Source organism: Nerophis lumbriciformis, linkage group LG03 (genome assembly GCF_033978685.3).
Source record: "Nerophis lumbriciformis linkage group LG03, RoL_Nlum_v2.1, whole genome shotgun sequence".
Taxonomy (NCBI): Eukaryota; Metazoa; Chordata; class Actinopteri; order Syngnathiformes; family Syngnathidae; genus Nerophis; species Nerophis lumbriciformis.
The window spans coordinates 36,387,716-36,403,532 of record NC_084550.2 but is presented as its reverse complement, the minus strand read 5'-3'; the positions used below and the strand labels follow the sequence as shown (position 1 = coordinate 36,403,532).

Below are 15,817 nucleotides of genomic sequence, written 5' to 3'. Positions count from 1 at the left end.
AATTCGTTTTTTGGCAACACTGGTCAAAATAATGCATGCTCATGACGCAGTAAAATGAATGATGTGGACACTTTTTTTACTGGATACATTCTAATATGCTTCTGCCTTGGAGACTTTGTATGTTTAAACAATATGCAACTATCATTATTTAAGTCTTGTTTACCGTATGATGACAAGTGTGCTATTTTAGACTGCAATATTGTTGAATTAAGGACACTGATTATGTATGCCTTGCTTGTGTGCTGTGTAGCTGCTCCTGGTAGCCTATATTATACCATGTTTAGCTTTTGTAAATGACTTCAAAGTCCAAACTTGTGGATACATATCATCTGGCTGATATCATATATCAATATTGGACAGCCTTAATTGTCATTATTAGTATTATCAATTGTATACATTGTTGTTGTTATCGTTCGCTTACAGCATTAATGAATAATAATAATTGAAAAAAAACAGCTTTAGGATGTTTGGAATTATTCTATGAATAATATGTAAATGGCCTATGGAATTTTTTGTTTTTATATAATAATTTTGTATAACAATAATCACTATTTTAACAATAAAATACTTGTTGCGTTATGGAGAATAAAATTGACACAGCAGCGCTCTCAACAAGAATTTGGATAAAACACATCGGGGACCATTGTAATTTTTTTTTTTAAATACTACAAATTAATGTTACATATTATTGTTACATTATTTATGGTAAATGCATCCCTTACCCCGGGGGTCAGCCGCATGCTCTTAAGTTAAGTGGCTCTCTGCAGCATTTTTAAAAAATTATTGAAAATGGAAAAAGATGGGTGAAAAATATATATTTTTTGTTTTAGTATGTTTTTTGTTTGAGGACAAACCTTCCCAATTGTTAGAAAGTCCACTGTTTAATATGTTTGTGTGTATGCTTCACTGATGACACTATTTGGTGAACATCGTTTTGTCCTACTAATTTTGGTGGTTCTTGAACACACCATAGTGTGGACTGTGATGCAACAGTTTGTTTACATGTAGAATCTTCCACTTGTTATTTGTCTCATTTTGTCCACCAAACGTTTTATGCTGTGCATGAATGCAAAAAGGTGGGATTTGTTGATGTTATTGACTTGTTTGAGTGCTAATCAGGCATATTTGGTCAGTGCAAGCTAATCGATGCTAACATGCTATTTAGGCTAGCTGAATGTACATATTGCATCAGTATGCCTCATTTTTGTAGGTATATTTGAGCTCATTTAATATCCTTTACTTTTATCCTCTAATAATATAATTTAGTTTTGCATGGCTCATGACACATTATTTGTCATATTGTCTGCATTTCAGACAGTTGTTTGTGTGCCATGTTGTTCCAGACCACAGCAAACATTACCTAGCCTGCCAAAGATTGTAATAAATCTCTTAAAATAAGACAGCCTGCCGTTTCTTTTCATTTGGACACACACATCTATACCTTTGGCCATTAAAAGCCAGTAATTTCCAGGAGTTATCTCACCTTTTGAGCAGCCTCTGATTTAGTAGTGGTTTCTAATGTTGTAAAAATGTGTAGAATAAATATTACATTTCAACATTTCTGTCAACAAATATTTCCTGCAGCTAGCGACACATAGTCATTTTGATAGTAGGCTATTATAGCTAATATAGACACTTACGTCGTGTGTTGCCTTTATTATAACACTTATCAGACATTTAAAGTCGTTTTGATAGTAGGTTATTATAGATAATATAGACACTTATGTCATGGGTTGCCTTCATTATAACACTTATATACGGCTTTTAATTTTTGCGGCTGCAGACAGATTTTTGGTCCAATATGGCTCTTTCAACATTTTGGGTTGCCGACCCCTGCCTTACCCTAAGAGAAGCCGAGCTGTCATGTGTTTGCGTCTCATAAGTGTATTTCGTTTTGGAACAAAGAACATTATTAGCATTTGTTAGCATTAGCATTTATTTCAGCATTTAGCATTTAGTGCTATTTTGCTGGTTTGTTGTGAATTCCTTGCAGAAATATAGTAAGAGCAGTTGAATTTTACTCAATGACACCCTATTAAAGCAGTACAATTGTCAAATAGATTTAGAATTAGCTTTAATTAAAAAATTAAAAAAAATAGCATTTGGAAATAAGCAAGCTTAACTGACATGCGAGCATTTGGGGTAATATTCTGTGATAGTCACATGACTGTCACATGACAACCTCTCTTTTTGGAACTTAAGCTGTATAGAACATTTTTTAGAACATTTAAAGCTCGGGTGTCAAACTCATTTTAGATCGGGTGCCACATGGAGAAAAATCTACTCCCAAGTGGGCCGGACCGGTAAAATCACGGCACGATAACTTGAAAATAAAGACAACTTCAGATTGTTTTCTTTGTTTAAAAATAGAACAAGGAAATTCGGAAAATGTACAAATCATAATGTTGGGTTTTTTTTTACACTTACATGTTGCGGTTAATAGTATTCTATCTGTATTTGTTGTTATTTATACTTTCTGAATAAATTATGTGATAATGTTAATCAGTCATTAGTGTTCATTTTCAATCTATCAAGATAAAAAAAATATCAAAATCAAATTACAGGATGTTATTTATGTAGTTTGCTCATTTTCCTCGACTGGTGCACTAACATCATGTGGTTTATTTTGTACATATGTAGCATCATCTACAAAGATACAAATAATTGCTATTGCAACATCTTGTGGACACATTTAGAACAGCAGCTTCTTTCATTAAAAAATTTCGGCTCATTTTTACACATAGCAAACTCATCGGGCCGTACGTTTGGCACCCCTGATTTAAAGGCCTACTGAAACCCACTACTACCGACCACGCAGTCTGATAGTTTATATATCAATGATGAAATCTTAACATTGCAACACATGCCAATACGGCCGGGATAGCTTACTAAAGTGCAATTTTAAATTTTGCGCGAAATATCCTGCTGAAAACGTCTCGGTATGATGACGCCGGCGCTTGACGTTACGGATTGTAGAGGACATTTTGGGACAGCATGGTGGCCAGCTATTAAGTCGTCTGTTTTCATCGCAAATTTCCACAGTATTCTGGACATCTGTGTTGGTGAATCTTTTGCAATTTGTTCAATGAACAATGGAGACAGCAAAGAAGAAAGCTGTATGTGGGAAGCGGTGTATTGCGGCAGGTGTTGTGCCGGATAACGCACCCCCGCCGTAGAATGCACCCCCTGACTGTTGTGCCGGATAACCACAGCCGGTGTTTCATTGTTTACATTCCCGAAAGATGACAGTCAAGCTTTACCATTGGCCTGTGGAGAACTGGGACAACAGAGACTCTTACCAGGAGGACTTTGAGTTGGATACGCAGACACGGTACCGTGAGTACGCTTCCAAACATTTGATCGCTTGCCCGTACGTGCGTGCCGCTATGTGCATGTCACGTACGTAACTTTGGGGACTTTGGGGAAATATATGTGTTGTATGAACTTTGGGGAGGTGAACGGTACTTTGGGCTGTGGGATTGAGTGTGTTGTGCAGGTGTTTGAGTTGTATTGGCGGGTTATATGGACGGGAGGGGGGAGGTGTTTGTTATACGGGATTAATTTGTGGCATATTAAATATAAGCCTGGTTGTGTTGTGGCTAATAGAGTATATATATGTCTTGTGTTTATTTACTGTTTTAGTCATTCCCAGCTGAATATCAGGTCCCACCCGCCTCTCACAGCATCTTCCCTATCTGAATCGCTCCCACTGCCCTCTAGTCCTTCACTCTCACTTTCCTCATCCACAAATCTTTCATCCTTGCTCAAATTAATGGGGAAATTGTCGCTTTCTCGGTCCGAATGGCTCTCGCTGCTGGTGGCCATGATTGTAAACAATGTGCGGATGTGAGGAGCTCCACAACCTGTGACGTCACGCGCATATCGTCTGCTACTTCCGGTACAGGCAAGGCTTTTTTATCAGCGACCAAAAGTTGCGAACTTTATCGTCGATGTTCTCTACTAAATCATTTCAGCAAAAATATGGCAATATCGCGAAATGATCAAGTATGACACATAGAATGGACCTGCTATCCCCGTTTAAATAAGAAAATCGCATTTCAGTAGGCCTTTAAAGTGTTGTTTTTTATTGGATGATTCAAGAAAGTCATAAATAAATACTGTAGATGTTTGCAATGGTGACTTCCCTTGACAGGGACCCATGCCTATTACGTGTTTAACGCCCAATAAGTGACCCAAATCTAAAAATATATGCATTTTTGCATGAAACGTCCAAATTTTCCAAGAGGGTAAACGAGCCATGAGCGTGTTGGGAATGACGGCAGAGGAAAAGATTCGCTGCTCTTGAGGAGTTGTGCCCTGAATTGGTAAGAAGGCTTGCAAAGAGGTTAGTCTCCCTGCTTGCATGCAAAGTCTCAAGCTGGGCGGAACCGTCTAATCCTTGAGGATATCCATAGCAGGAGTAGTATCAGGAACAGGTCGATACTGGCGTAATGACATTGATATTTGTAAGATACCGTGGTACCTCGCTTTTTCACTTAGTTTTTACTAAATAATTTTTCCCTAAACGTTTGCCCCTGTTTTCTTGTACCTTCTCAGCGGTCAAACATTTCTCGTAACAAATTATTTTGTATGAATCCGCTGAACTGAATGCCCAGGAGAAGAATCCCACATGTTGGTAAGTCAGTGTCTGTACTTTCTTTTCTTCAATAAGTACGACTGCAAAAAATAAAGAAGGTGAGAAACACTAATGCCTATAACCTAGACAATAGAGGGATGAGGACATTTCAACAAAGTGCTCATAATTGTTTTCGCCGACAAGAGTGTTCAATAAAGGTAAAAGTTAATTTTAAATTTTAATGTATATCGTATTTTCCGGACTATAAGGCGCACTTAAAATCTTTTTTTTTTCTAAAACCTCGCCAGTGCGCCTAATGTACGGAATAATTCTGGTTTTGCTTACCGACCTCGAAGCAATTTTATTTGGTACATGGTGTAATGATAAATGTGTCCAGTAGATGGCAGTCAAACATAAGAGATACGTGTAGACTTCAATATGATGGCAATATGACTCAAGTAAACACCAAAATGTTATATGTTCCATTGAAAATATAGAACATTACACACGGCGCTCAAATATCCATCAAAATGTTTTAGTACGACTTTGGTAAGCTATGTGCTTCAACATAGGAGTATTATTATGGCGTGTGTGTAAAAGGTAAGACATATTATCTGGCGTTTTGTGTCGCAATATTATGCAAAAGCAACTTTTCTTACCTTCTGGTACCTGCTGATCTGTATTTGGGATCTGCATAAATCCTATAAAATTGTGCGTCTGCCTTTGTAGTCGATAAGCTTCTTCTTTTTCTCTATCTTCTTGTTATGGGACATTCATCCTCTGCTTTTGCCATTTTTAATATAAAGTAGTGTAAAGTTCTTACTTATATCTGTCAGTAAACTCACCATGAAAGCGCTAAAACATACCGGTGTTGTGAGTTTACATTATTCACCCAAGGAACTTTAGTTATTAGAGAGTTCCAGTCGGACGGTTTTTCACGGGACACATGTTGTTGACACTTGTTGTTGTTTCCGGCGAATGAGTAGTAAAGTCTGAATGTCATTAAAACAGTTAGCTCCATCTTTTGACACATCTTCCACTCCCGTCCTTGCACGCTACACCGCTACACCAAAGATGACGGGGAGAAGACGCTGTCGAAGGTGAGCCACGTAAATAAGACCGCCCACAAAACGGCGCATCCTGAAGCGACCGTCAAAAAGCGGCTTGAAGATGAACTGTAAAACATCATCTATGCAATATTTTGACCAAAGAACCACCATTACATGTTATGTAGACCACAAGGGAGTCTTTTACATTTAGAAAAAAAATAAATAATATGACCTTTTTAATGAGCCTTAAATATGAAAAAAGCTACAAAATAGACCATTCATCGGCAGTGTGCCTTATAATCCGGTGCATCCGGAAAATACGATATATTTCATTCATCATATATACTGTATAACACTGGTATATACACGTAAAACCATCATTCTCTATAAAAATATGTTTGGTATTATTATTTTTGGGTGTCTGGAACTTGGGTTTGCATTGTTTCTTACGGGAAAAATTAATTTGTTCTTCGTTCGATTCGGTCTTCATCTGACTTATTGGTATGGTAACAAAAACTAGGGCTGGGTATTGGCGAAGACTTCACGATACGATAATCTATGTCACGATACGATAACATATTGCGATAGAGTGACATGGCGAGATACTGTGTTACATGGCAATATTCAACATAGGTCAGTAGTAAATTTAAAATACAACTTCAAATATAAGGACATTCAGTTTGATTTATTGCAATTGTACAAAAAGTGACAGAAGTTTCTTCACACCTAGATATCCAAAAACAAATGCTACTCTGCTTCCTAACTGCCTTGCTCACCACTCGGGGTGTCCTGATACAACGTTTTTACTTCCAATACGATACCGATATCGGAGCTTTGAGTATTGACTGAAAAAGATATTCATCTGATACGATAGCAGCACAAATCATACTACTTACTTGTATTATTTTGTAGTATGGAATGTTAGAAAAGGCTTGAGCTAGTGAAATTACTCAGAGGTAGGTTTGAAAACACTGACCTTACCCCTGTGGTAAATTTTAAATGTGCTTTATAAATAAAGTTGATTTGATTTGATATCAGACTTAATGGGGTGTTTGAATTGAATTTTTTTTTTTTTTTTTTTTTGCAAAACTTAGTGGCCACAATAATTAAGTTTATGATGCAGTAAGTTGAATGATGCGGACACGTTTGTTACTGAATACTTTTAAATACGCTTCTGCCTTGGAGACTTTGTATGCGTAAGTAAAATCCAACTATAATTATGTGATACTTGTTTATTTTGACAAATGTGCTGTTTTAGACTGCAACATTGTTCAATAATTACACATGTAATGCTACTGTGTGCTTAGCTGTTGTGTAGCTGCTAGCTCCTAGTAGCTTACTACGATTTACACAATGTGCCAACTTCCCTGGTTTTTGTATTTTTTACAAAGCATTTTTCAAAAGTTTATATGTTCACTTCCTGTTCTGAGTGTGTAAACAATTTAAATCCATAAATAATACATAACAATGAAATATGACAAATAGGGATGTCCGAAATTGGCTTTTCGCCGATATCCGATATTCCGATATTGGCCAAACCCTTAATTACCGATACCGATATCAACCGATACCAATATATACAGTCGTGGAATTAACACATTAATATGCCTAATTTGGACAACCAGGTATGGTGAAGATAAGGTCCTTCTTAAAAAAACAAAAAATTAAATAAAATAAGATAAATAAATTAAAAACATTTTCTTAAATAAAAAAGAAAATAAAACAATATAAAAAAAATGAGTAAAATTAACTGTTAAATGTTAGTATTATTAGTGGACCAGCAGCACGCACAATCATGTGTGCTTACGGACTGTATCCCTTGCAGACTATATTGATATATATTGATATATAATGTAGGAACCAGAATATTAATAACAGAAAGAAACAACCCTTTTGTGTGAATGGGTGTGAATGAGTGTAAATGGGGAGGGAGGTTTTTTGGGGTGTATCTTGTGTTTTTTATGTTGATTTAATAAAAAAAAAATTTAAAAAAAATAAATAAATAAACGATACCGATAATAAAAAAAACAATACCGATAATTTCCGATATTACATTCTAAAGCATCATCTCTAATGACAAACAAATACAATTATAAATGATTGCATTAATCATGTATGTACAGAGATTACTCACAAGCTCCTTTAACTTAACTGCGTACCAATACCTGAAAGGTGTGCTGTTATACGGCCGGTAATCAGGTCAATGTTTAGTTCAGTCTCAAGGGGACCTATTATGCAAAACCAACTTATCTTACCTGTTGGTACCTGTTTGTGTTTTTGGGATCTGCATATGTCCGAAAAGTTGAAATCCAACCATTGAGGCTTTGCATAAATATTTATAAAACAATCTTGCCTTCTTTTCTACTTCCTCCAAAAGGTCTGTTTGGCATTTTGTTCAAGTGTGACATTTTGTTCAAGCGTGACGTCAGCAGATTATCCGTATATGGTCGACATTTACCCAAACACCCTTCTGTGAGTCAGTCCATTAAATGTGTGTAAAACCGGCTGTGCTACAACATCATGTGGACGGTAAAACCCAATTAGGGAAAATGCTCTGTTGTTTGTTTGCTTTAACCAGCACAAGTCACTACACCAACTTTCAACCTCATCTAAAGTAAAAACTCCCAAACTTTTAGCTTTTATGATTTGTGGCTTCATCTGTGAAGAAGCTTCGAGTGTGTGCAAAGATTAGCCCTCCTTCAATACCAGACATTCGCAAAAAGATGGATTTTCTGGAGAAAAAAAAAAACTTTTAATTGCGGACTCGGTGACTACTATTTATGGCAATGGAGGAGACAAAGTGGTAAGTATTAACAGTAGGTTAGAAAAGTGTGAATAATACGTTGCCAATGTTGGCTCAATTTGTTGTGTAGCCAGCTTAGCCTTCTACTGTGACAATAGCATCACCATCCAACGGCAAAATAAAGAGTAATTTTCCTAGGGAACTGGATCAGTGCCTACAGTGTTTGGCAACGGACCAGTTAGTATTATAATCGGTTATTCCGTTCACGATGTTGCTCGTAGCCTGGTTTACTGCAGCCTCTATTGTTTACAAGTGTTCAAAGCAGCAGCAGTGAACATGTTGTATAATAGAAAAGCATGTTACAGTCAATCTACACATGAATATGTCCAGGTGGTAGCATTGGAGAGAAACAGACTCTGTTGAAGTTTAACTTTTGTGTATAGTCCCAGATCTGCAGCCTGGCGTCTGATTCCTTTTTAATAAAACACGGTGATCCCGTTGATCTCGGTATATCATCTAGGATGTTGTGTTGGGGTGAAAATCACTCAAAACAGATGTCCGAAGTGCACAATAACAGCAAGAAAGTAAAAAAAAAAAAAAGGAAATATTTCTGCTGGGCCGGGGCGAATTTGGACTGTGGGGCATGGTGAGGAGGGGTTCATTTGCATCTAACAACTGCACCTCTCAAAACGGCTTCTTTTCAAAGGTAGCAAAAATGTTGCTTACAAACACATCTGCAAAACAAAATCTATGCAAATGGTTCACCAAAGAACCACCATTGCTTGTTATGTAGACCAAAATGAAGAGTTTTAAAAATAGAAAAAAAAATCATAATATGACCCTTTTGAACATTTACATAGCACATTTAATAACAACCCCAGTTGGCCAAAGTGCTGTACAGACATTAGAAACAATTTAAAATTAAAGCTGCAAGCAGCGATGGACGGGACCGACTTTGACAGCACATAAAATCCAAACCGAAACAGTAATTAAAATTCTTTGGTCGACTGTTAATCAGAAGGGTTCAATCTCTCTCCTGTGCTAGTTTGAAGCCGACACGACAAACACGCTCAGAGGAGATAATGTTTGAAAAAAGGTGACCGGTTTTTACAAAACGTTTGTTTTGAAGGGGGAATTGCAAACTTCCTGTTGATTTTTGCTGGGGGTTGTCAATATATGAAATGTAGGTCTAAGTGAGACCAACATAGAGGTTTTTGTTTCATGTCTCTATGACATTCCTACAGGCAGTTGTGTCTGAGTTGTCCTCATCGGAGCAGTTGTGTCTGTGTTTTCAGCATGTTAAGGGGGTGAAATTACAGCTCAAAGGGGCAAAAGTGACTGTTTTTACTAAAATGTTGTTTTGAAGGGGGAATTGCCAACTTCCTGTTGATTTTTGCTGAAGGATGTTAATGTATGAAATGTAGGTCTAAGTCAGACCTGCATAGAGGTTTTTGTTTCATGTCTCTACGACATTCCTACCGGAAGTTACAAGCAATTTTGTCTGTTTTTTCCTAGGGGGCGCTAGAGCGTAATTTTGAGTTTTGGGGTTTGTTTTTTTTATTAGATGGCAATTTTTGCCAGTCCTGATGTGTGTGTCAAATATGGTGAGTTTTGAAGCATGTTAAGGGGGTCAAATTAGAGCTCAAAGAGGCGGCGGAATAATAATAATATTATTATGTTAGATCCACTATGGACAGGACTCTCACTATTATGTTAGATCCACTATGGACTGGACTCTCACACTATTATGTTAGATCCACTATGGACTGGACTTTCACACTATTATGTTAGATCCACTATGGACTGGATTTTCACACTATTAACTAGATCCACTATGGACTGGACTCTCACACTATTAACTAGATCCACTATGGACTGGACTCTCACACTAATATGCCAGATCCACTATGGACTGGACTCTCACACTATTATGTTAGATCCACTATGGACTGGACTCTCACACTATTATGTTAGATCCACTATGGACTGGACTCTCACTATTATGTTAGATCCACTATGGACTGGACTCTCACAATATTATGTTAGATCCACTATGGACTGGACTCTCACACTATTATGGTAGATCCACTATGGACTGGACTCTCACAATATTATGTTAGATCCACTATGGACTGGACTCTCACACTATTATGTTAGATCCACTATGGACTGGACTCTCACACTATTAAGTTAGATCCACTATGGACTGGACTATCACTATTATGTTAGATCCACTATGGACTGGACTCTCACACTATTAAGTTAGATCCACTATGGACTGGACTCTCACTATTATGTTAGATCCACTATGGACTGGATTCTCACAATAATATGTTAGATCCACTATGGACTGGACTCTCACACTATTATGTTAGATCCACTATGGACTGGACTCTCACTATTATGTTTGATTCACTATGGACTGGACTCTCACACTATTATGTTAGATCCACTATGGACTGGACTCTCACTATTATGTTAGATCCACTATGGACTGGACTCTCACACTATTATGTTAGATCCACTATGGACTGGGCTCTCACACTATTAAGTTAGATCCACTATGGACTGGACTCTCACACTATTATGTTAGATCCACTATGGACTGGACTCTCACACTATTATGTTAGATCCACTATGGACTGGACTCTCACATTATTAAGTTAGATCCACTATGGACTGGACTATCACTATTATGTTAGATCCACTATGGACTGGACTCTCACAATATTATGTTAGATCCACTATGGACTGGACTCTCACACTATTATGTTAGATCCACTATGGACTGGACTCTCACACTATTAAGTTAGATACACTATGGACTGGACTATCACTATTATGTTAGATCCACTATGGACTGGACTCTCACACTATTATGTTAGATCCACTATGGACTGGACTCTCACACTATTATGTTAGATCCACTATGGACTGCACTCTCACACTATTATGTTAGATCCACTATGGACTGGACTCTCACACTATTATGTTAGATCCACTATGGACTGGACTCTCACAATATTATGCTAGATCCACTATGGACTGGACTCTCACTACTATGTTAGATCCACTATTGACTTCATTCTCACTATATTATGTTAGATCCACTATGGACTGGACTCTCACTATTATGTTTGATTCACTATGGACTGGACTCTCACACTAATATGTCAGATCCACTATGGACTGGACTCGCACAATAGTATGACAGATCCACTATGGACTGAACTCTCACATTATTAAGTTAGATCCACTATGGACTGGACTCTCACTATTATGTTAGATCCACTATGGACTGGACTTTCACAATATTATGTTACATTCATAATGGACTGGACTCTCACACTATTATGTTAGATCCACTGTGGACTGGACTCTCACACTAATATGTCAGATCCACTATGGACTGGACTCTCACTATTATGTTAGATCCACTATGGACTGGACTCTCAGACTATTATGTTAGATCCACTATGGACTGGACTCTCACACTATTATGTTAGATCCACTATGGACTGGGCTCTCACACTATTAAGTTAGATCCACTATGGACTGGACTCTCACACTATTATGTTAGATCCACTATGGACTGGACTCTCACACTATTATGCTAGATCCACTATGGACAGGACTCTCACATTATTAAGTTAGATCCACTGTGGACTGGGCTATCACTATTATGTTTGATCCACTATGGACTGGACTCTCACAATATTATGTTAGATCCACTATGGACTGGACTCTCACACTATTATGTTAGATCCACTATGGACTGGACTCTCACACTATTAAGTTAGATCCACTATGGACTGGACTATCACTATTATGTTAGATCCACTATGGACTGGACTCTCACATTATTATGTTAGATCCACTATGGACTGGACTCTCACACTATTAACTAGATCCACTATGGACTGGACTCTCACACTATTATGTTAGATCCACTATGGACTGGACTCTCACACTATTATGTTAGATCCACTATGGACTGGACTCTCACACTATTATGTTAGATCCACTATGGACTGGACTCTCACACGATTATGTTAGATCCACTATGGACTGGGCTCTCACACTATTAAGTTAGATCCACTATGGACTGGACTATCACTATTATGTTAGATCCACTATGGACTGGACTCTCACATTATTATGTTAGATCCACTATGGACTGGACTCTCACACTATTAAGTTAGATCCACTATGGACTGGACTATCACTATTATGTTAGATCCACTATGGACTGGACTCTCACATTATTATGTTAGATCCACTATGGACTGGACTCTCACACTATTAACTAGATTTACTATGGACTGGACTCTCACACTATTATGTTAGATCCACTATGGACTGGACTCTCACACTATTAAGTTAGATCCACTATGGACTGGACTATCACTATTATGTTAGATCCACTATGGACTGGACTCTCACACTATTATGTTAGATCCACTATGGACTGGACTCTCACACTATTAAGTTAGATCCACTATGGACTGGACTATCACTATTATGTTAGATCCACTATGGACTGGACTCTCACATTATTATGTTAGATCCACTATGGACTGGACTCTCACACTATTAACTAGATTTACTATGGACTGGACTCTCACACTATTATGTTAGATCCACTATGGACTGGACTCTCACACTATTATGTTAGATCCACTATGGACTGGACTCTCACACTATTATGTTAGATCCACTATGGACTGGACTCTCACACTATTATGTTAGATCCACTATGGACTGGACTCTCACACTATTAACTAGATCCACTATGGACTGGACTCTCACACTATTATGTTAGATCCACTATTGACTGGACTCTCACTATTATGTTAGATCCACTGTGGACTGGACTCTCACACTAATATGTCAGATCCACTATGGACTGGACTCTCACACTATTATGTTAGATCCACTATCGACTGGACTCTCACACTATTATGTTAGATCCACTATGGACTGGACCCTCACACTATTATGTTAGATCCACTATGGACTGCACTCTCACACTATTATGTTAGATCCACTATATGGACTGGACTCTCACACTATTATGTTAGATCCACTATGGACTGGACTCTCACAATATTATGCTAGATCCACTATGGACTGGACTCTCACTATTATGTTAGATCCACTATTGACTTCATTCTCACTATATTATGTTAGATCCACTATGGACTGGACTCTCACTATTATGTTTGATTCACTATGGACTGGACTCTCACACTAATATGTCAGATCCACTATGGACTGGACTCGCACAATAGTATGACAGATCCACTATGGACTGAACTCTCACATTATTATGTTAGATCCACTATGGACTGGACTCTCACTATTATGTTAGATCCACTATGGACTGGACTTTCACAATATTATGTTAGATTCATAATGGACTGGACTCTCACACTATTATGTTAGATCCACTGTGGACTGGACTCTCACACTAATATGTCAGATCCACTATGGACTGGACTCTCACTATTATGTTAGATCCACTATGGACTGGACTCTCAGACTATTATGTTAGATCCACTATGGACTGGACTCTCACACTATTAACTAGATCCACTCCACGTCCATTGCACCGGTCGCCCAAGGTGGTCCCCTCCAAGGTTTCTCATTGTCATCCCGTTGGGTTGAGTTTTTCCTTGCCCTGATGTGGGATCCGAGCCGAGGATGTCGTCGTGGCTTGTGCAGCCCTTTGAGACACTCGTGACATTTTTAAACGGGGCGAGTAAGTGGCTTTTCCATCAGTGTTCGTCTCAGTGAATCGATATCAATCAATCAATCAATCAATCAATGTTTACTTCTCTAGACCTAAATCACGAGCGTCTCAAAGGGCTGCACAAGCCACAATGACATCCTCGATATATATTTTTTTTAATTTTTTTTTTATGGCTTGGTAATCAATGACCTTGCAATAATAACTAAACATTTGACTTATGTTGACAATCCCGTGTTGACTGTTGGACCGATATCAAAAGAGCGGATACATGGGAATCGATTCAAATCCGTCGTGGTCACATCCGAATATGAAATATGAATATTGTCACGTAGAGAGGAAACTTACCAGGATGACAGTCCGTTCGCAGGAGAAAGAAGGCGAGCGGGAAGACAATCCAGCGGCTCCACGTCGGCAAGAATGTTAACATGACAGACTAAAGTGGGGGGGGTTGCTTCAATTTCGGTGGTCAAAGTGATGAACAATAATGAAGGTTATTAGCGGCAACTGCAGTCGATATTCCTGAACAGAAGACGGCCGGCGGGAAACATTTGACACGCACGTGGACCCCCCCAAAAAAAACAAAAAAAAATGTTGGGAGAGAATAAAGTCGATGTTTGGTCGGAGGAGATAAAATGTTAAGGAAACATTATTCTATCCGAACATCAAGTCTGACTCTTTCTAACTGTACCGGAGGAGAGAGCGAGAGAGAGAGAGAGAGAGAGAGAGAGAGAGAGAGAGAGAGAGAGAGAGAGAGAGAGAGAGAGAGAGGCAGAGAGAGAGAGAGAGAGAGAGAGAGAGAGAGAGAGAGAGAGAGAGAGAGAGAGAGAGAGAGAGCACCATCCCTCTGGATCCTAGCGCCAAGCCGGGAGAGCGCACGCGCACGTACACGCGCACGGGCGCGCGCGCGCGTTCCACGACCGTGACGGGACTTTTCAAAAATAAAAGAAGTAAATACGTGCGACCTGCCAAAAAAGCTAAATGACTCTCAGTCCATTCCAATGTAATTGCAAAAGCTCCAGTCTGATGATTTTGTTTAAAAAAAAAAAAAAAAAAGGATAGTAATATACATCAGTCCTGTAGGGGGCAGTAATGCACACATATCATATATACACACGCAATTGTGGCGCCTTTCTTTTTTAACCGCAGTTATTATGGTCTTTATCAACCATTGGTCCCTTTAAAATATTGTATATATTGTATATATAATATAATATTAAAATATTATATTGGGTAACAGTGTTACCCAATATAATAGGGGCGTCACTAGCTTTTACGGACAGGGGGGGCTCTGCCCCCAGGAGATGCACAGGATGCGAGCGAATGTTACGCACAGGAGCGCCGCTAGGGATTTTGGGCCCCATGAAAAGAATCTTTACAGGGCCCCCAACACAGTGTCATAATTTTTTCTGGATTATAATTTCATCATCATTAGGGGCCTCTCTGGGCCCCCCTCCATCATGGGCCCCTAGAATCCGTCTCCTTTACCCCCCAACCCCACCCCTTTTCGGCACCCCTGGTTACGCACGAGCACAAAACTTCACAAACGGCTAACAAAGACTTAGAAATTATTCATTGTTATTATTATTATTTAAAAAAAATGCACGGGACGAAATGAAATGCTCCCCGGGACGATGGCTTTTAACCATATATTTTCTTTTTCTTTTTATGTATTTATTCATTTTACATTTTATATTAAA

At 38.4% G+C, this 15,817-nt stretch overlaps 1 protein-coding gene across 3 annotated transcripts in view; it reads right to left on the bottom strand.

Annotated features, from left to right (window-relative positions):
• The window catches only part of LOC133583860 (receptor-type tyrosine-protein phosphatase gamma-like), a 941,097-nt gene extending 926,300 nt beyond the window's left edge, over positions 1–14,797 (bottom strand). For all 3 annotated transcript variants that reach the window (XM_061937677.2, XM_061937679.1, XM_061937678.1), the window contains exon 1: positions 14,466–14,797. In XM_061937677.2, the coding sequence (XP_061793661.1) occupies positions 14,466–14,547 (82 nt within the window). In that variant the 5' untranslated portion in view covers positions 14,548–14,797. The remainder of the gene's footprint in view (positions 1–14,465) is intronic.
• Positions 14,798–15,817: the final 1,020 nt, after the last annotated feature.